Source organism: Chiloscyllium punctatum, chromosome 10, assembly GCF_047496795.1.
Source record: "Chiloscyllium punctatum isolate Juve2018m chromosome 10, sChiPun1.3, whole genome shotgun sequence".
Taxonomy (NCBI): Eukaryota; Metazoa; Chordata; class Chondrichthyes; order Orectolobiformes; family Hemiscylliidae; genus Chiloscyllium; species Chiloscyllium punctatum.
Window position 1 is genome coordinate 122,901,494 of NC_092748.1, and position 21,566 is coordinate 122,923,059.

The window sequence follows — 21,566 nt, forward strand, 5'->3', positions numbered from 1 at the left end:
GAGTGTTGTGAGCAATTCTGGTGCCATATTATAGGAAGGATGTGGATGCTTTTGTGCAAAAGAGGTTTACTAGGATGTTTCCTGAATTAGCTATAAGGAAAGGTTGGGCAAACTTGAAAGGAAAACAGAAATTGCTGAAAAAGCTCAGCAAGTCTGGCGGTATCTGTGAAAAGAAATCAGAGTTAATGTTTTGGGTCCGATAACCATTCCTCAGAACACCTCAGTTGTGAGGAAGGGTCATCAAAAAAATTGATTTTTCTTTGTAGATGCTGCCAGACCTGCTGAGTATTTCCAGCAATATGTTTTTGCTTCAGATTTACAGCATCTGCAGTTCCTTCGGTTTTTATTAGTCAAACTTGGAATGTTTTCACTGGAACGTCAGAGGCTGAGGGATGACCCGAGAGAAGTATATAAAAATCACAGGCAGCATGGATAGGGTGGATAATCAGAGTCAGAGTCATTATCCAGCATGAAAATGTCAAATACTCAAGGGCATAGCTTTAAGGTGAGAGGGAGAACGTTTAAAAAAAAAGTTAGAAAACTCACCTACCATACAATGTGGTAGATGCCTGGAATGCACTGCCAGGGGAGGTGGTAGAAGCAGATATGAAAGTATTGTAGAAAACTCAGGGCATGGTTAGGAACAATTACAGAAACATGGCTCAGGGATGGGCAGGACTGGCAGCTTAATGTTCCAGGATACAAATGCTACAGGAATAGACAATAGGCACAGGAGTAGGCCATTCTGCCCTTCGAGCCTGCACCACCATTCATTATGATCATGGCTGATCATCCTCAATCAGTATCCTGTTCCTGCCTTATCTCCATAACCCTTGATTCCACTATCCTTGAGAGCTCTATCCAACTCTTTCTTAAACGAATCCAGAGACTGGGCCTCCAATGCCTTCTGGGGCAGAGCATTCCATACACCCAACACTCTCTGGGTGAAGAAGTTTCTCCTCATCTCTGTCCTAAATGGCCTATCCCTTATTTTTAAGCTGTGTCCTCTGGTTTGGGACTCACCTATCAGCGGAAACATTCTTCCTGCCTCCAGAGTGTCCAATCCTTTAATAATCTTATACGTCTCAATCAGATCCCCTCTCAGTCTTCTAAACTCAAGGGTATACAAGCCCAGTCGCTTCAGTCTTTCAGTGTAAGGTAATCCCGCTGTTCCAGGAATTGACCTCGTGAACCTACGTTGCACTTCCTCAAAAGCCAGAAAGTCTTTCCTCACATTTGGAGACCAGAACTGCACACAATATTCCAGATGCAGTCTCACCAGGGCCCTGTACAGCTGCAGAAGAACCTCTTCTGGATAGAAAGGGAGGCAAGAGAGGAGGGAGAGTGGCGTTTTTGATAAAAGATAGCATTACAGCCGTGCTGAGGGAGGATATTCCTGGAAATACATCCAGGGAAATTATTTGGGTGGAACTGAGAAATAAGAAAGGGATGATCACCTTATTGGGATTGTATTATAGACCTCCTCATAAGAGGGAAATTGAGAAACAAATTTGTGAGGAAATCTCAGTTAACTGTAAGAATAATAGGGTGATTATGGTAGGGGATTTTAACTTTCCAAACATAGGCTGGGACTGCCATAGTGTTAAGGGTTTAGATGGAGAGGAATTTGTTAAGTGTGTACAAGAAAATTTTCTGATTCAGTATGTAGATGTACCTACTAGAGAAGGTGCAAAACTTGACCTACTCTTGGGAAATAAGGCAGGGCAGGTGACTGAGGGGTCAGTGGGAGAGCACTTTGGGGCCAGCGACCATAATTCTATTAGTTTTAAAATAGTGCTGGAAAAGGATAGACCAGATCGAAAAGTTGAAGTTCTAAATTGGAGAAAGGCGAATTTTGACGGTATTAGGCAAGAACTTTCAAAAGTTTAGATTAGAGTGGTGCTGGAAAAGCACAACAGGTCAGGCAGCATCCGAGGAGCAGAGCAAAAGTCCTTCATTAGGAATGGAGTCAGGGAGCCTCCAGGGTGGAGAGCTAAATGGGGTGAGTGTGTGCGTGAGAGTGTGTGCGTGAGAGTGTGTGCGTGAGAGTGTGTGCGTGAGAGTGTGTGCGTGAGAGTGTGTGCGTGAGAGTGTGTGCGTGAGAGTGTGTGCGTGAGAGTGTGTGCGTGAGAGTGTGTGCGTGAGAGTGTGTGCGTGAGAGTGTGTGCGTGAGAGTGTGTGCGTGAGAGTGTGTGCGTGAGAGTGTGTGCGTGAGAGTGTGTGCGTGAGAGTGTGTGCGTGAGAGTGTGTGCGTGAGAGTGTGTGCGTGAGAGTGTGTGCGTGAGAGTGTGTGCGTGAGAGTGTGTGCGTGAGAGTGTGTGCGTGAGAGTGTGTGCGTGAGAGTGTGTGCGTGAGAGTGTGTGCGTGAGAGTGTGTGCGTGAGAGTGTGTGCGTGAGAGTGTGTGCGTGAGAGTGTGTGCGTGAGAGTGTGTGCGTGAGAGTGTGTGCGTGAGAGTGTGTGCGTGAGAGTGTGTGCGTGAGAGTGTGTGCGTGAGAGTGTGTGCGTGAGAGTGTGTGCGTGAGAGTGTGTGCGTGAGAGTGTGTGCGTGAGAGTGTGTGCGTGAGAGTGTGTGCGTGAGAGTGTGTGCGTGAGAGTGTGTGCGTGAGAGTGTGTGCGTGAGAGTGTGTGCGTGAGAGTGTGTGCGTGAGAGTGTGTGCGTGAGAGTGTGTGCGTGAGAGTGTGTGCGTGAGAGTGTGTGCGTGAGAGTGTGTGCGTGAGAGTGTGTGCGTGAGAGTGTGTGCGTGAGAGTGTGTGCGTGAGAGTGTGTGCGTGAGAGTGTGTGCGTGAGAGTGTGTGCGTGAGAGTGTGTGCGTGAGAGTGTGTGCGTGAGAGTGTGTGCGTGAGAGTGTGTGCGTGAGAGTGTGTGCGTGAGAGTGTGTGCGTGAGAGTGTGTGCGTGAGAGTGTGTGCGTGAGAGTGTGTGCGTGAGAGTGTGTGCGTGAGAGTGTGTGCGTGAGAGTGTGTGCGTGAGAGTGTGTGCGTGAGAGTGTGTGCGTGAGAGTGTGTGCGTGAGAGTGTGTGCGTGAGAGTGTGTGCGTGAGAGTGTGTGCGTGAGAGTGTGTGCGTGAGAGTGTGTGCGTGAGAGTGTGTGCGTGAGAGTGTGTGCGTGAGAGTGTGTGCGTGAGAGTGTGTGCGTGAGAGTGTGTGCGTGAGAGTGTGTGCGTGAGAGTGTGTGCGTGAGAGTGTGTGCGTGAGAGTGTGTGCGTGAGAGTGTGTGCGTGAGAGTGTGTGCGTGAGAGTGTGTGCGTGAGAGTGTGTGCGTGAGAGTGTGTGCGTGAGAGTGTGTGCGTGAGAGTGTGTGCGTGAGAGTGTGTGCGTGAGAGTGTGTGCGTGAGAGTGTGTGCGTGAGAGTGTGTGCGTGAGAGTGTGTGCGTGAGAGTGTGTGCGTGAGAGTGTGTGCGTGAGAGTGTGTGCGTGAGAGTGTGTGCGTGAGAGTGTGTGCGTGAGAGTGTGTGCGTGTGTGTGAGTGTGTGTGAGTGAGTGTGTGTGAGTGAGTGTGTGTGGGTGAGTGTGTGTGGGTGAGTGTGTGTGGGGGTGAGTGGGGGTGAGTGGGGGTGAGTGGGGGTGAGTGGGGGTGAGTGGGGGTGAGTGGGGGTGAGTGGGGGTGAGTGGGGGTGAGTGGGTGTGTGTGGGGGTGAGTGGGGGTGAGTGGGGGTGAGTGGGGGTGAGTGGGGGTGAGTGGGGGTGAGTGGGGGTGAGTGGGGGTGAGTGGGGGTGAGTGGGGGTGAGTGGGGGTGAGTGGGGGTGAGTGGGGGTGAGTGGGGGTGGCGTGGGGGACTGGGGAGAAGGTAGCAAAGAATACAATAGGTGAATGGGGGTGGGGAAGAAGGTGATAGGTCAGTGGGGAGGGTGGAACAGACAGGTGGGAAGGGAGATTGGCAGGTAGGACAGGTTATGAGGACAGTGCTGAGCTGGAAGGTTGGAACTAAGGTAAGGCGAGGGGAGGGAAATGAGGAAACTGGTGAAGTTGCAGATGTTTGCAGGTAAAGGTATGACTGGAAAATGGGAACACTTCAGAAATTGTTGTGGTTCTGTTCGCCGAGCTGGAAATTTGTCTTGCAAATGTTTCGTCCCCCGTCTAGGTGACCTCCTCAGTGCTTGGGAGCCTCCTGTGAAGCGCTTCTGTGCTGTTTCCTCCGGCATTTATAGTGGCCTGTCTCTGCCGCTTCCGGTTGTCAGTTCCAGCTGTCCGCTGTAGTGGCCAGTATATTGGGTCCAGGTCGATGTGTTTGTTGATAGAGTCTGTGGATGAGTGCCATGTCTCTAGGTGTTCTCTGTCTTACCACAAATTCAACCCAAACTCTGGGTCAGATATGTGGATGACACCTTTGTAATTATTAAAAACACAGAAATAGAGAACACACACCAGATCATCAACGCCACACTCACAGGAATCCGATTCACTAGAGAGGAAGAAAAGGACAACCAACTCCCATTCCTAGATGTGATGGTACAGAGAACACCGAACGGAGAATTCACCACAAAGGTTTACAGGAAAGCCACACACACAGACCAAGTCCTAAACTACGAAAGCAACCACCCCAACACACACAAACAAAGTTGCATCAAGACACTATTCAAAAGGGCCACAACACACTGCAGCACACTAGAACTGCAAAAAGTGGAAGAAGAACACCTCTACAATGTATTCACCAAAAACGGATACCACCGCAATTTCATCAACAGATGCCTAAGGGAAAGACAACGGATTGAGGACATGCCACAACCCAAAGGACTAGCCACACTACCATACATCAGGAGCATTTCCGAACTGACAGCTAGACTACTGCGACCACTAGGACTCATAACAGCACACACACCAACAGCCACTCTCAGACAACAACTCACCAGAACAAAGGACCCGATACCCAACATGAGCAAAACCAATGTAGTGTACAAAATCCCATGCAAGGACTGCACAAAACACTACAAAGGACAAACAGGAAGACAGCTAACGATCTGCATCCATGAACACCAATTAGCCACGAAACGACATGAGAATAGACATTTCAGGCATAAGCCCTTCTCTCCTGCTCCTTGGATGCTGCCTGACCTGCTGCGCTTTTCCAGCAACACATTTTCAGCTCTGATCTTCAGCATCTGCAGTCCTCACTTAATCCTCTTCACTGTCCATTACACTTCCAACTTTGGTGTCATCTGCAAACATACTAACTGTACCTCTTATGCTCTCATCCAAATCATTTATGTAAATGACAAAAAGTAGAAGTCCCAGCACCGATCCTTGTGGCATCCTCCACTGGTCACAGGCCTCCAGTCTGAAAAACTACCCTCCACCACCACCCTCTTTCTTCTATCTTTGAACCAGTTCTGCATCCAAGTGGTAATAGTTCTCCCTGTATTCTGTGAGATCTAACCTTGCTAATCAGTCTCCCATGGGAAACCTTGTCAAACGCCTTACTGAAATCCATATAGATCACATCTACCGCTCTGCCCTCATCAATCCTCTTTGTTAAAACTCAATCAAGTTTGTGAGACATGATTTCCCACCCACAAAGCCATGTTGACTACCCGAATCAGTCCTTTCCTTTCCAAATACATGTACATCCTGTCCCTCAGGATTCCCTCCAATAACTTGCCCACCACTGATGTCAGGCTCACTGGTCTATAGTTCCCTGGCTTGTCCTTACCACCCTTCTTAAACAGTGGCACCACGTTAGCCAACCTCCAGTCTTCCGGCACTTCACCTGTGACTATCAATGATACAAATATCTCAACAAGAGGCCCAGCAATCATTTCTCTAGCTTCCCACAGAGTTCTAGGGTGCATCTGAAGGACTTATGCCCGAAACAGCAATTCGCCTGCTCCTTGGATGCTGCCTGACCTGCTGCGCTTTTCCAGCAACACATTTTCAGCAAAGAGGATTACCTCAGATTACAACAGGATCTTGACCAGATGGGCCAATGAGCAGAGAAGTGGCAGATGGAGTTTAATTCAGATAAATGCGAGGTGATGCATTTTGGGAAAGCAAGTCTTAGCAGGACTTATACACTTAATGGTAAGGTGCTAGAGAGTGTTGCTGAACAAAGAAACCTTGGAGTGCAGGTTGATAGGTCCTTGAAAATGGAGTTGCAGGTAGATAGGATAGTGAAGGCGGCTTTTGGTATGCTTTCCTTTATTGGTCAGAGTATTGAGACAGGAGTTGGGAGGTCATGTTGCAGCTGTACAGGACATTGGTTAGACCACTGTTGGAATATTGCGTTCAATTCTGGTCTTCTTCCTATTGGAAAGATGTTGTAAAACCTGAAAGGGTTCAAAAAAGATTTGCAAGGTTGCTGCCAGGGTTGGAGGATCTGAGCTATAGGGAAAAGCTAAACAGGCTGGGGCTGTTTTCCCTGGAGTAGAGGCTGAGGTTTACAAAATTGAGGGGCATGGATAGGGTAAATAGGCAAAAGTCTTTTCCCTGGGGTAAGGGAGTCCAGAACTAGAGGGCATAGGTTTAGGGTGAGAGGAGAAAGATATAAAAGAGACCGAAGGGGCAACATTTTCACACAGAGGGTGGTATGTGTATGGAATGAGCTGCCAGGGGAAGTGGAGGAGGGCTGGTACAATTGCAACATTTAAGAGGCATTTGGATGGGTATATGAATAGGAAGTGTTTGGAGGGATATGGGCCGGGTGCTGGCAGGTGGGAGTAAATTAGTTTGGGATATCTGGTTTGCATGGATGGGTTGGACTGAAGGGTCTGTTTCCATGCTGTACATCTCCATGACTCTATGACACATGAACACACAGGAAATAGAGGGATATGGATGACTTACAGCCAGATAGGATTAGTTTAAAATGGCATTATAGTTGACACAAACATTGTGGGGTGATGGGCATGTTCCTAAGCTATACTTTATGTTCTAGAAAAATAAACACAATTTCTCTAATTTTTCCTTAGTCCTGGTATCATTTTAGCAATCTCCTTTGCACTCTCTGTAGGGGCTTAACATCTTTCCTTAAATAAGGTGCCCAGAACGCAACACAATACTCTAAACATGGTCTGACCAATGATTTGTAGAGGTGTGGCATCACTTCCTATTATACTCGATGCCTCTATTTATAAACCCAAGGATCCCATAATGCTTCTTAACAACAGTTTCAACTTGCCTGGCCATTTTCAGAGAATTATGAACCCAGAAGTCCCTCTGCGCCTATGCTCCCCTCAAAGTTGTACCACTGAGCCTGTATTGTCTCTCCATGTTTTTTCTGTCTAAATGCACTGCCTCACTTTTTTTTTAAAAATTGAAATTGCCAAGTGTCTGCTCATTTGGCCAACTTGTAAACATTTTTCTGTAGTTGCTTAACATCATCCTCACAATTCAATCTTCTCCTTAACTTAGTATCATCCGTAAATTTAGACATTTTCAACAATCATCTCCAAAGCATTTATATATAAAAAAAGGTTCTGTCAGTGAATTTAGCCCAATTAATCAGAGATTACAACATGAAGAGACTTGACCCCACTGACATCATCACTGGCAATCAACAAGGCTATTCAGAAGCCTTCTTCCCCAAACAGAGAATACAGTGGAGTTTTAGAACCTTACAACAAAGTGAGTTATAAAACAACGGTGTGAGTTGCACAGCAAAGAGAAATAAAGTTCATTCATTGAAAAGATTCTAGTGTCTGATGTCTGACAATGAGATTCATAAGATTCAGAAATTCTGATCCTTGGCTGCAGTAGATGTTAGTGGCTTTCATCCAGGTATCAATGTGCTTGTATTGTCAAGGGGGCAAGCAAAGTACCTTTGGTGCCTCCTTGTCTGGGTATCCTTTGTGAAGGCTTGACTCCTTGTGGGAGCAGCTGTGCCCTCAGAGCTGGTGGGCTATAGTGGAGTGCAAGGCAAGAAGTGTATTCTCTTGGTCTGAGCTGGATGTCATGTGCTGAGGTATGCGCAATGTCTGGGACCGCTGGTTTGGCCAATTTGAGACACTGTGGGTAGGTTTAGTGGCTAAGTGCAGACATTTTGTGTTGTCTGTTTTGTGGCCATGTCACGGGGAGGCCGGGATCCATATTTTCTCCCACCAGATTCTAACACCAATCCCTGGGGAATCGCCTCTTTCAATACATCTCCAATTTGAGAAATGCCCAGCTGTATGTACTCTCTGTTTCATAGAACATAGAAAAATACAGCGCTGTACAGGCCCTTCAGCCCTCGATGTTGCGCCGACCGAAGCCTACCTAACCTACACTAGCCCAATAACCTCCATATGCTTGCCCAATGCCCGCTTAAATGTCCTATCTTTAGCCTACTTCTAATCTGTACTGCCAAGGACAATAAATCTCAAACATTTCTAGTTTGCTAACCAACTTGTCATATCAAATGCACCATTTCAAATGCTTTCTGTAAGTCTGAATATACAACAGCCATAGCACTATCCTCATCCTCTACCTGTGTCACTTCGTCAAAGAACTCAACTAATCTTGTCAGACATGGCCTGTCCTTAACAAAGCAACGTTGATTGCCTAGTATTAACTTGTTTTCCTCTTAAGTGTATATTTGTCTTATCCCATATTATAGCCTCCATCAGTTTTGCTACTATTGATAAAAACTAAAAGAACTGCTGATGCCATAAACCGGAAACTTAAACAAATTGCTGGAAAAGCTCGGCAGGTCTGTCCACACTGTAGAGAAATCAGAGTTAGTGTTTCAGGTTGAGTGACCCTACCTCAGACCTGATGATAGCTAGGAAAGTGTTGGTTTATATACATATAAAGTTAGTCAAAGATAGCAGGAAAGAACTCAGAAAAGGAATTAGGACAGCTAAACCAGGTCATGAAAAGTCCTTACAAATAGGATTACATAAAATCCCAAGGTGTTTTATACATACATAAGCAGCAAGAGGGTAGCTAGGGAAAGGAAAGGTCCATACAAGGGAATTTATGCATGGAGTCTTAGGAAGTGGGTGAGGTCCATAAAGAATACTTGCATCGTGTTCACAAAGGATAAGGATATGAAGAAAGGCGAATCTTGGGAAAGGTATGTTGATGTCCTAGGGCATGTCAATATGAAAAAGGAGGCATTAATGTAGACAAGATTCCAGGACCTGATTGAAGCAAGGGAGGAAATTGCTGGGGCCTTATATGAAATATTTGTATCCTCTTTAGTCACAGGAAAGGTCCCAGAGCAGTAGAGAATAGCTAATGTTGCTCCTTTGATTAAGAAGGGCAACTGGAATAATCTGGGAAATTATTGGAGAAGACTCTTATTGATAGAATTGACTCACATCTTGAAACATATAGATTTATTAGTGATAGGCAGTATGGATTTGTGCAGGAAGCATGTGTCTCACAACTTGATTGAGCTTTCTGAGGAAGTGACGAAGATGATTGAAGAGGAAAGGACAATTGGTGTTGTCTAAGTGGACTTCAGCAAGGTTTTTGATAACAAAAAGTTATCGGATCCACAGTGAATCTGTAGGATGGATACAGAATCGGCTTAGTCATAGAAGACGGACAGTAGCAGTTGAAAGGTATGTTTCTGACGGGAGATGTTTCTCTGGCTAGCGATCCTCCATAGAGATCGGTGCTGGGATACTATAGATATGAAGAGAATTGCCAGACGATACAGCAGGATTTAGGTCGGGTGGAGATTTTGGCAGAGAAATGGCACAAAGTTTAATCAGGACAAATTCGTGGTGATTATTTTGTAAGATCTGATGCAGACGGTGAGTATACAGCAAGTTACAGAATCCAGTTCATCATGCAAGCCAACCCTATATCCATTGACTGCATCTATACTCCTTGCTGCCTTGGAAGGCCATCTACATAATCAAAGAACCCTTCCTCCCCAATTAAAAGTCTCTTCCAACCTCTTCCATCAGGCAGAAGACACAAAGCTTAAATAGAAATGCAAACAGATTTAAGAACAGCTTCTTCCCTGCTGTTTTTAGACGTCTGAATGAACCCCTCAAATTTCAAATTTAATGATGACCTCACTGTTCGTGCACTTTCTCTGCAGTTGTAACACTGTGTCCCTTGCTCTGTTGTATTACCCTTATGCACTTTGTATGGTATGATCTGCCTGTATGGCACTCAAAACAAAACTTTTCACTGTACTTAGGTACATGTGACAACAATAAATCAAAATTTTCAAAAAATCCTTAGTAGCACCAATATACAGAGGAATTAGGTGTACAGGTCCACAGTTCTCTGCAAGTAGCAACACAAGTGAAAACGAAATTTGGCATGCTTGCCTGCATCAATAGAGTGTAAAGAATGGCAAGTCATATTGCAGCTATATAGAACATTAATTAAGTCACATTTGGAATATTATGTACAGTATAGAAGGATGGAGAGGTTACAGAAACGGTTTACTAAGATGTTGCCTGGTTCAGAGATAATTAGCTACGAGGAGAGATTGGATGAACTTGGTTTGTTTTATTTGAATATCAAAAGATGAGGGATGACCTGACAAATGTTTACAAAATTATGACAGGCATGGATAAAATGGATAATTGAAATCTTTTTTCCAGGGTAGAAAAGTCAATTACTTGGGGACATGGATTTAAACTAAAAGGTGTAAGTTTAAGAGAGATGTGCATGAAAAGTTTTGTTTTAAACACAGTAGGTGGGAAGTGTCAAGAATGTGCTGCCAGAAGACATGGTAGAGGCGGTTACAATAGCAATGCTTAAGAGGTGTCTTGACAGATATGTGACTAGTCAGGGATACAGGGTTAGGGACCACGTAGAGGCAAAAGATTGTTTGTTTGGAAAGATGTGTCAGAATGGCCGAAGGATCTGTTCCTGTGCTATCCTGTTCATTGAATAAGCAGATCGTCACTGGTGTATATTGGATTCAATGTGTACCATCTAAAACTTTCCTTTGACAAAATCTTTCTAATCCACAACTCCTACTGCCATGAAGATCAATAGCAGTCAGTTTAGCAGGAACAGGATCAACATGCTTTTTTTCTACGTAACATTCCAGGATACAGACCATTCTGTCTTGGAACTATACTGTCATTCCTTCACTACTGCGGAGTCAAAATCCTGGAACTCTCTTCTTTACAATGCTGTGGTTGGCCTTATACCCCCTGGACAGCAGTAGTTCATAAAGCAACTCACCACCACCTTCTCAAAGGCAGTTAAGAATGAGACTGAATTCTGGCAGTGACCAAATCCCTTAAATGAAGAGTTAACAATTTAATTTGTGAGGCATGATACTTACTCAGCTGTCTGTAATCCTCCAACAGGAAGCTCCACTTTCTAGTTTTCATATCTGAGTAAAAAATAAATCTACATTTAGACTGGGCTCAAAAATAACTTTGCCTAAACTTCACACTGATATTACAACAGAATCCTGATAAATTTAAAAGGCAAAACAGAACTACTCTAAAGTGATGGCCAAATAAAAGAGGATGTCCAGTGTGACTGGGGTAGTAGATATATTGCAGAATGGAGGGAACATTACTAAATCAGTATCTAGAGGCTTAAGGTAATGCGCTGGGTACACAGGTTCAAATCCCTACATGGCAGCTGGTAGAATTTAAATTCTATTAATAAATTGGGTATATAAAGCTAGGTTCAGTGTGTTACCAATTTAACCAGCATCAATTGTTGTAAAACTTCATCTGGTACACATTCGGGACAAAAATCTGCTGCCCTCACTTGGTCCGGCCTAGATAATTCCAGACCTACAGCCACGTGGTTGACTCTTAACTGCTCAAGAGCAATGAAGAATGGATAACAAACGGTGGCCAGGTAAAATGTCCCCATCCCATGAAAGAATGAGAAAATAAATGACTGGGAGCTGATAGGATGCAAATTGAGGTTTAAGGAGGCCAGTGAGATAGGATTACTCACCATAATGTCTGGACTTGGCCTGTTTGAAGATTTTCAGAACCTCTGCATGATAACCAATCTCAACTTCACAACGGGACCGTGACAGAAGTCCAAACTGTCCCTGTATCACTGCAGCCGGCTTCTTCCAGTTCCTTCCCAACATCGCCAGTTGGTTTACAGTTAATGCGGAACACTGCTTTCTCCCAGTCTTTGGCAATGAACTGGTGGTCATGGCCATCTCGGGTTCTGATGTTCCATCTAGAGGCTTTAACGTGATTTTTGGAACCAGTTTCACTTGCTCCACTGAAACACAGAGGGAGAGGTCTGGTATTCATGACAGCCCAACATGGCTGATATCACCTCAACTCTGAAAGTGCATCGCAGGAACACACCTCAGTTTCGCAGGAACAGGATCAACATGCTTTTTTTCTACGTAACATTTCATTATTTACCATGTGCTATAGTCTGGTTACATTATTGAACAGAGCTGCATCATCTTTGCTCTCTCCTTTCCTCAGTGCCTCTGCTAAAAGAGCTTCATCATGCCAATGGCGCTCTTTCCCTCCAGGCTGTTCAACATTCGACCACATATTGTATGTTTTCTTCCCTGGATAGCCTTCCCCAAACATATTACCGCACACCTTGCCAGAATGAATTCTATTTGTCACCTTTGCTAGTCCAGCTTCAAGCTCACCACTTTTCATTCTTACTACCCAGCACATGGCCGATTTCTGTTCACTTGCAAGCTGATAAATTATACCGATGTCTACACTTATGTTTCATGATGTTAGACTTCAACTCACTGTCATATTTATGAAATAGAGTCATAGAGATGTACAGCATGGAAACAGACCATTCGGTCTAACCCGTCCATGCCGACCAGATATCCCAACCCAATCTAGTCCCACCTGCCAGCACCCGGCCCATATCCCTCCAAACCCTACCTATTCATATACCCATCCAAATGCCTCTTAAATGTTGCAATTGTACCAGCCTCCACCACTTCCTCTGGCAGCTCATTCCATGCACATACCACCCTCTATGGGAAAATGTTGCCCCGTAGGTCTCTTTTACATCTTTCCCCTTTCACCCTAAACCTATGCCCTCTAGTTCAAGAATCCATGACCCCAGGGAAAAGACCTTGCCTATTTACCCTATCCAGGCCCCTCAATTTTGTAAACCTCGATAAGGTACCCCTCAGCCTCCGACACTCCAGGGAAAACAGCCCCAGCCTGCTCAGCCTCTCCCTATAGCTCAAATCCTCCAACCCTGGCAACATCCTTGTCAATCTTTTCTGAACCCTTTTTCAAGTTTCACAACATCTTTCCGACAGAAAGGAGACCAGAATTGCATGCAATATTCCAAAAGTGCCCTAACCAATGTCTTGTACAGCCGCAACATGACCTCCCAACTCTTGGACTCAATACTCTGATGGAAAAAGAAAGCATACCAAAAGCCGCCTTCACTATCCTATCTACCTGTGACTCCACTTTCAAGGAGCAGTGAATCTGCACTCCAAGGACTCTTTGTTCAGTAACACTCCCTTAAGACCTTACCATTAAATGGACAAGTCCTGCTAAGATTTGCTTTACCAAAATGCAGCACCTCGCATTTATCTGAATTAAACTCCGTCTGTCACTTCTCTGCTCATTGGCCCATCTGGTCAAGATCCTGTTGTAATCGGAGGTAAATCTCTTCGCTGTCCACTACACCTCCAATTTTGGTGTCATCTGCAAACTTACTAACTGTACCTCTTATGCTCGCATCCAAATCATTTATGTAAATGACAAAAAGTAGAGGGACCAGCACCAGTCCTTGTGACACTCCATTGGTCACAGGCCTCCAGTCTGAAAAACAACCCTCCACCACCACCCTCTGTCTTCTATCTTTGAGCCAGTTCTATATCCAAATGGCTAGTTCTCCCTGTATTCCGTGAGATCTAACCTTGCTACCAAGCAGAAAGTTTTGCAAACCATTAAATATTCACGATGTATAGAGTTGGATTACTGCTGAAAGAAACAAACATTTTGTTGAAGCTTTTTGCCTTGGTGTCATCAGGACAATTCACAAAATATACCAATGTAAAAAGAAATACGCTATGGGAGGAGAGCACAATTTGATTGGTAGTGAACTCTGCAGTGGATGCAGGTGCAGAGAGACATCAGACCATAAGACATAGGAGCAGAAATTAGGCCATTCAGCCCATCGAGTGTGCTCCACGATTCAATCAGGGCTGATAAGTTTCTCAAACCCATTCTCCCACTTTCTCCCATAACCCTTGATCCCCTTTATACTCAAGAACCTACCTATCTCAGTCTTAAATAGACGTAATGACCTGGCTTTCACAGCCTTCTATGGTAATGAATTCCATAGATTCACTACTCTCTAGCTGAAGAAGTTTCACCTTATCTTTTCTTGGAAAGAAGGCGGCTGATAGGAGATCTGATAGAGCTATTCAAAATCTTGAGCAGGCTGGATAGAAATGATAGAGAGAAATGTTCCCATAGCAAAAGCAATGAGAATGAGAGAGAATAGATTTAAAGTGATCTATAAAAGAGGCAAGGGAAATATGAGAAAAACCTTTTCATTCAGCAAGTAGTCATGCAGCCAACCAGGGAGCAGGCTATCTTGGATCTGGTAATGTGTAATAAAGCAGGTTCAATAAATAACTTTAGAATAAAATGTCCCCAGGAAATAGTGATCATAACAAGATTGAATTTAATAGTCAGTTCGTGAGTGAGAAACTTGGGTCAAAACAACGGGGTTTAACTTAAATAAAGGGAATTATACGGAAATGAGGATAGAGTTAGACAAAGTGAACTGATGGATATATTAGCACGAATGGCAATAAGCAAGGCATGGCAGAGATTTAAGGAGCTAACACACGAGTTTCAACAAAAATACAACCCAGTTTGTAGGAGTGATTTCTAAAAGAGAGATATAGTTAGTACGTTTGCAGATGACACCAAAATTGGAGGTGTAGTGGACAGCAAAGAAGGTTACCTCAGATTACAACAAAATCTTGATCAGATGGGCCAATGGGCTGGGAGGTGGCACGTGAAGTTTAATTTAGATAAATGTGAGGTGCTGCATTTTGGGAAAGCAAATCCTAGCAGGACTTATACACTTAATGATAAGGTCCTAGAGAGTGTTGCTGAACAAAGGCACCTTGGAGTGCTGGTTCATAGCTCCTTGAAAGTTGAGTCGCAGGTAGATAGGATAGTGAAGGTGGTGTTTGGTATGCTTTCCTTTATTGGTCAGAGTATTGAGTACAGGAGTTGGGAGGTCATATTGTGGCTGTACAAGTCTTTGGTTAGGGCAATATTGGAATATTGCACGCAATTCTGGTCTCCTTCCTATCGGAAAGATGTTGTGAAACTTGAAAAAGGGATCAGAAAAAATTGACAAGGATGTTGCCAGGGTTGGAGGATTTGAGCTATAGGGAGTGGTTGAACAGGCTAGGGCTGTTTTCCCTCATGCGTCAGAGGCTGAAGGATGACCTTATGGAGGTTTATAAAATTATGAGTGGCATGAATAGAATGAATAGAATAAATAGACAAAGTCTTTTCCCTGTGGTGAGGGGGTCCAGAACTAGAGGGCATAGAACATAGAACATAGAACATAGAACAATACAGCACAGAACAGGCCCTTCGGCCCACGATGTTGTGCCGAACTTCTATCCTAGATTAAGCACCCATCCATGTACCTATCCAAATGCCGCTTAAAGGTCGCCAATGAATCTGACTCTACCACTCCCACGGGCAGCGCATTCCATGCCCCCACCACTCTCTGGGTGAAGAACCCACCCCTGACATCTCCCCTATACCTTCCACCCTTCACCTTAAATTTATGTCCCCTTGTAACACTCTGTTGTACCCGGGGAAAAAGTTTCTGACTGTCTACTCTATCTATTCCTCTGATCATCTTATAAACCTCTATCAAGTCACCCCTCATCCTTCGCCGTTCCAACGAGAAAAGGCCGAGAACTCTCAACCTATCCTCGTATGACCTACTCTCCATTCCAGGCAACATCCTGGTAAATCTTCTCTGCACCCTCTCCAAAGCTTCCACATCTTTCCTAAAGTGAGGCGACCAGAACTGCACACAGTACTCCAAATGTGGCCTAACCAAAGTCCTGTACAGCTGCAACATCACCTCACGACTCTTGAATTCAATCCCTCTGCTAATGAACGATAATACTCCATAGGCCTTCTTACAAACTCTATCCACCTGAGTGGCAACCTTCAAAGATCTATGTACATAGACCCCAAGATCCCTCTGTTCCTCCACCTGACCAAGAACCCTACCATTAACCCTGTATTCCGCATTCTTATTTGTTCTTCCAAAATGGACAACCTCACACTTGGCAGGGTTGAACTCCATCTGCCACTCCTCAGCCCAGCTCTGCATCATATCTAAGTCCCTCTGCAGCCGACAACAGCCCTCCTCACTGTCCACAACTCCACCTATCTTTGTATCATCTGCAAATTTACTGACCCACCCTTCGACTCCCTCATCTAAGTCATTAATAAAAATTACAAACAGCAGAGGACCCAGAACTGATCCCTGCGGAACTCCACTTGTAACTGGACTCCATGCTGAATATTTACCATCTACCACCACTCTCTGACTTCGACCGGTTAGCCAGTTTTCTATCCAATTGGCCAAATTTCCCTCTATCCCATGCCTCCTGACTTTCCGCATAAGCCTACCATGGGGAACCTTATCAAATGCCTTACTATGGTGAGGTTTATGGTGAGAGGGGAAAAGATATAAAAGAGACTTAAGGGGCAACTTTTTCACGCAGAGAGTCCATAAGACCATAAGACATAGGAGTGGAAGTAAGGCCATTCGGCCCATCAAGTCCACTCCGCCATTCAATCATGGCTGATGCGCATTTCAGCTCCACTGACCAGCATTCTCCCCGTAGCCCTTAATTCCTCTAGACAACAAGAACCTATCAATCTCGGCCTTGAAGACATTTAGCGTCCCGGCTTCCACTGCATGGCTTTGTGCATGGGAAATCATGTCTCACAAACTTGATTGAGTTTTTTGAAGAAGTAACAAAGAAGATTGATGAGGGCAGAGCAGTAGATGTGATCGATATGGACTTCAGTAAGGTGTTCAACAAGGTTCCCCATGGGAGACTGATTAGCAAGGTTAGATCTCATGGAATACAAGGAGAACTAGCCATTTGGATACAGAACTGACTCAAAAGGTAGAAGATAGAGGGTGGTGGTGAAGGGTTGTTTTTCAGACTGGAGGCCTGTGACCAGTGGAGTGCCACAAGGATTGGTGCTGGGTCCTCTTCTTGTTGTCATTTACATAAATGATTTGGATGCAAGCATAAGAGGTACAGTTAGTAAGTTTGCAGATGACACCAAAATTGGAGGTGTGGTGAACAGCAAAAAGGGTTACCTCAGATTACAACAGGATCTTGACCAGATGGGCCAATGGGTAGAGAAGTGGCAGATGGAGTTTAATTCAGATAAATGCGAGGTGCTACATTTTGGGAAAGCAAACCTTAACAGGACTTATACACTTAATGGTAAGGTCTTAGGGAGTGTTGCTGAACAAAGAGACCTTGGAGTGCAGGATCATAGCTCCTTGAAAGTGGAGTCACAGGTAGATAGGATAGTGAAGGCGGCGTTTGGTATGTTTTCCTTCATTGGTCAGAGTATTGAGTACAGGAGTTGGGAGGTCATGTTGCGGCTGTACAGGACATTGGTTAGGCCACTGTTTGAATACCACGTGCAATTCTGGTCTCCTTTCTATTGGAAAGATATTGTGAAACTTGAAAGGGTTCAGAAAAAATTGACAAGGATGTTGCCAGGGTTGGAGGATTTGAGCTATAGGGAGAGGCTGAACAGGCTGGGGCTGTTTTCCCTGGAGCGTCGGAGGTTGAGAGGTGACGTAATAGAGATTTATAAAATTATGAGGGGCATGGATAGTGTAAACAGACAAAGTCCTTTCCCTGGTGTAGACGAGTCCAGAACTAGAGGGCAGAGGTTTAGGGTGAGGGGGAAAAGGTATAAGAAAGACCTAAGGGGCAACTTTTCCCATAGAGGGTGGTACGTGTACGTGGTACAAGTGCAACATTTAAGAGGCATTTGGATGGGTATATGAATAGGAAGGGTTTGGAGGGATATGGGCCGGGTGCTGGCAGGTGGGACTAGATTGGGTTGGGATATCTGGTCGGCATAGACGGGTTAGACCGAATGGTCTGTTTCCATGTTGCACGGTGGTACGGTGGACACGGACATTTATTATAAATCAACCGACTCCCACAGCTACCTAGACTACACCTCCTCCCACCCTGCCCCCTGTAAAAACGCCATCCCATATTCCCAATTCCTTCGTCTCCGCTGCATCTGCTCCCAGGAGGACCAGTTCCAAAACCGTACCACCCAGATGGCCTCCTTCTTCAAGGACCGCAATTTCCCCCAAGACATAGTCGACGATGCCCTCCACCGCATCTCTTCCACTTCCCGCTCCTCCGCCCTTGAGCCCCGCCCCTCCAACCGCCACCAGGACAGAACCCCACTGGTCCTCACCTACCACCCCACCAATCTCCATGTCCAACGTATCATCCGCCGTCATTTCCGCCACCTCCAAACAGACCCCACCACCCGGGACATATTTCCCTCCCCTCCCTATCAGCGTTCCGAAAAGACCACTCCCTCCGTGACTCCCTCATCAGGTCCACACCCCCCACCAACCCAACCTCCACTCCCGGCACCTTCCCCTGCAACCGCAGGAAATGCAAAACTTGCGCCCACATCTCCCCCCTTACCTCCATCTAAGGCCCTAAGGGACACTTCCATATCCGCCACAAATTCACCTGCACCTCCACACACATCATTTACTGCATCCGCTGCACCCGATGTGGCCTCCTCTATATTGGGGAGACAGGCCGCCTACTTGCGGAACGTTTCAGAGAACACCTCTGGGACACCCGGACCAACCAACCCAACCACTCCGTAGCCCAACACTTCAACTCCCCCTCCCACTCCACCAAGGACATCAGGTCCTTGGACTCCTCCATCGCCAGACCATGGCAACACGATGGTTGGAGGAAGAGCGCCTCATCTTCCGCCTGGGAACCCTCCAACCACAAGGGATGAACTCAGATTTCTCCAGTTTCCTCATTTCCCCTCCCCCCACCTTGTCTCAGTCAAATCCCTCTAACTCAGCACCACCTTCCTAACCTGCAATCTTCTTCCTGACCTCTCCGCCCCCACCCCACTCCAGCCTATCACCCTCACTTTGACCTCCCTCCACCTATCGCATTCCCAACGCCCCTCCCCCAAGTCCCTCCTCCCTACCTTTTATCTTACCCTGCTGGACACACTTTCCTCATTCCTGAAGGGCTGATGCCCGAAACGTCGATTCTCCTGCTCCTTGGATGCTGCCTGACCTGCTGCGCTTTTCCAGCAACACATTTTCAGCACTAATGGGCTCCTACCTTATTTTGAAGTCACTATGCAGTATTTTGTCTAAAGCCTTCTAGAAATGCAAACATGTCCACTGGCTCTCCTTTGTCTAATTTGCTCATTACATCCTCAAAGAATTCTAACAGATTTGTTAGCCACGACCTCCACTTGATAAAGCCATGCTGACTCAGCTCTATTTTACCATACACTTCTAAGTACTGAGCAATCTCATCCTTAATAATGGACTCTAAAACATTATCAACAGACTAGGGCTACACGGCCTTTAGATTAGATGAGATTACTTACAGTGTGGAAACAGGCCCTTCGGCCCAACAAGTCCACACTGACCCGCCGAAGCGCACCCCACCCAGACCCATTCCCTTACATTTACCCCTTCACCTAACACTACGGGCAATTCACCTAACCTGCACATTTTTGGACAGTGGGAGGAAACCCACGCAAACATGGGGAGAATGTGCAAACTCCACACAGAGAGTTACCTGAAGCGGGAATTGAACCCGGGTCTCTGGTGCTGTGAGGCAGCAGTGCTAATCCCTGTGCCACCGTGCCGCCCACAAATTTCTAATCTTCTGCCTCCCTCTTAGAGGTTTTACATTAGCCATTTTCAGTACTCTGGGACTCTCCCTGACTAGAATGATTCATCAAAAAACAAACAGCACCAATGCCTCCATAATCTCCTCAGCTATATCCAACAGAAGGGGAGTTAAGATAGGCCAGAGTGAGGGTAGAGCCGATCAGGGATAGTGGAGGGAAATTGTTCCTGGAGTCAAAGGAGGTAGGGGAGGTCCTTAATGAATATTTTGCTTCAGTTTTCACTTCTGACAGGGACCTTGATGTTTGTGAGGATAATGTGAAATAGACTGATATGCTCAAATGGATTGATGTTAAGAAGGAGGATGTGCTGAAAATTTTGAAAAGAATAAAGGATAAGTCCCCTGGGCCAGATGGGATATACCCAAGGTTCCTACCAGAAGTGAGGGAAGAGATTGCTGAGCCTTTGGCTATGATCTTCGTGTCCTCACTGTCCACTGGAGTAGTGCCACATGATTGGAGGGCGGCAAATATTATTCCCTTGTTCAAGAAAGTGAATAGGGATAACTCTGGGAACTACGGATGAATCAGTTTTATGTCTGTGGTGGGCAAATGATTGGAGAGGACTTTGAGAGACAGGCTTTATGATTACTTGGAAAAACATTGCTTGATTAGATGTAGTCAGCATGGCTTTGTGAGGGGCAGGTCATGCCTCACAAACCTTATTGAATTCTATAAGAATGTGACAAAACATATTGATGAAGGCAGAGGAATGGACGTGAAGTACATGGATTTTAGCATGGCATTTGACAAGGCTCCCCATCATAGGCTCATTCAGAAAGTAAGGAGGCCTAGGATACAGGGAAATCTGGCTGCCTAGATACAAAACTGGCTGGCCCATAAAATACAATTGTGGTAGTAGATGGAAAGTATTCAGTCTGGAGCTTGGTGACCAATGATGTTCTGCAAGGATAAGTTCTGGGACCTCTGCTCTTTGTGATTTTTATAAATGACTTGGATGAGAAAGAAGGGTGGGTTAGTAAGTTTGCCAATGGCACAAAGGTTGGAGGAGTGGTGGATAGTGTGGAGGGCTGTTGTAGGTTACAAAGGGACATTGACAGAACTGGGCTGAGAAGTGGCAGATGGAGCTCAACTTGGAAAATTGTGATGTGATTCACTTTGGAAGGTTGAATTTGAGTGCAGAATACAGGGCTAAAGGCAGGATTCTTGGCAGTGTGGAGGAACAAAGGGATCTTAGAGTCCATGTCCATACACCCCTCAAAAGGTGCCACCCAAATTGATAGAGCTGTTAAGAAGGCATATGGTGTGTTGGCTTTCATTAGCGGTGAATTGAGTTTAAGAGCTGCGAGGTTATGCTGCAGTTCTACATAGCCCTGGTTAGACCACACCTGGAATATTGTGTTCAGTTCTGGTCACCTCATTATAGGAAGGATGCAGAAGGTTGAGAGAGGGTGCAGACAAGATTTACCAGGATGCTGCCTGAAATGGAGGACATGCCTTATGAAGAAAGGTTGAGGAGCTAGGATTTTTCTCTCTAGAGTGAAGAAGATGAGAGGTGACTTGATAGAGGTGCAGAAGATGATGAGAGGCATAGATAGAATGGATAGCCAGAGACTTTTTCTCAGGTGCAGAAATGACTATCACGAGGAGATATAATTTTAAAGCGTTTGGAGGAAGATTTAAGGAAGGTGTCAGAAATTGGTTCTTTACACAGAGTGGCAGGTACATGGAATACACTGCCAGCAGTAGTAGTACAGTCAGATACATTG

General features: G+C 45.5%; 1 protein-coding gene across 3 annotated transcripts in view; it reads right to left on the reverse strand.

Annotated features, from left to right (window-relative positions):
• The window catches only part of smarcal1 (SWI/SNF related, matrix associated, actin dependent regulator of chromatin, subfamily a-like 1), a 164,880-nt gene that overhangs the window by 128,218 nt on the left and 15,096 nt on the right, over positions 1-21,566 (reverse strand). For 2 of the 3 annotated variants that reach the window (XM_072580072.1, XM_072580071.1), the window contains exons 4-5: positions 11,813-12,094; positions 11,178-11,228 (exon numbers count right to left, since the gene is read on the reverse strand). The exons of the other annotated variant lie outside the window; for it this stretch is intronic. In XM_072580072.1, the coding sequence (XP_072436173.1) occupies positions 11,178-11,228; positions 11,813-12,094 (333 nt within the window). The remainder of the gene's footprint in view (positions 1-11,177; positions 11,229-11,812; positions 12,095-21,566) is intronic. 3 annotated transcript variants of the gene reach the window in all.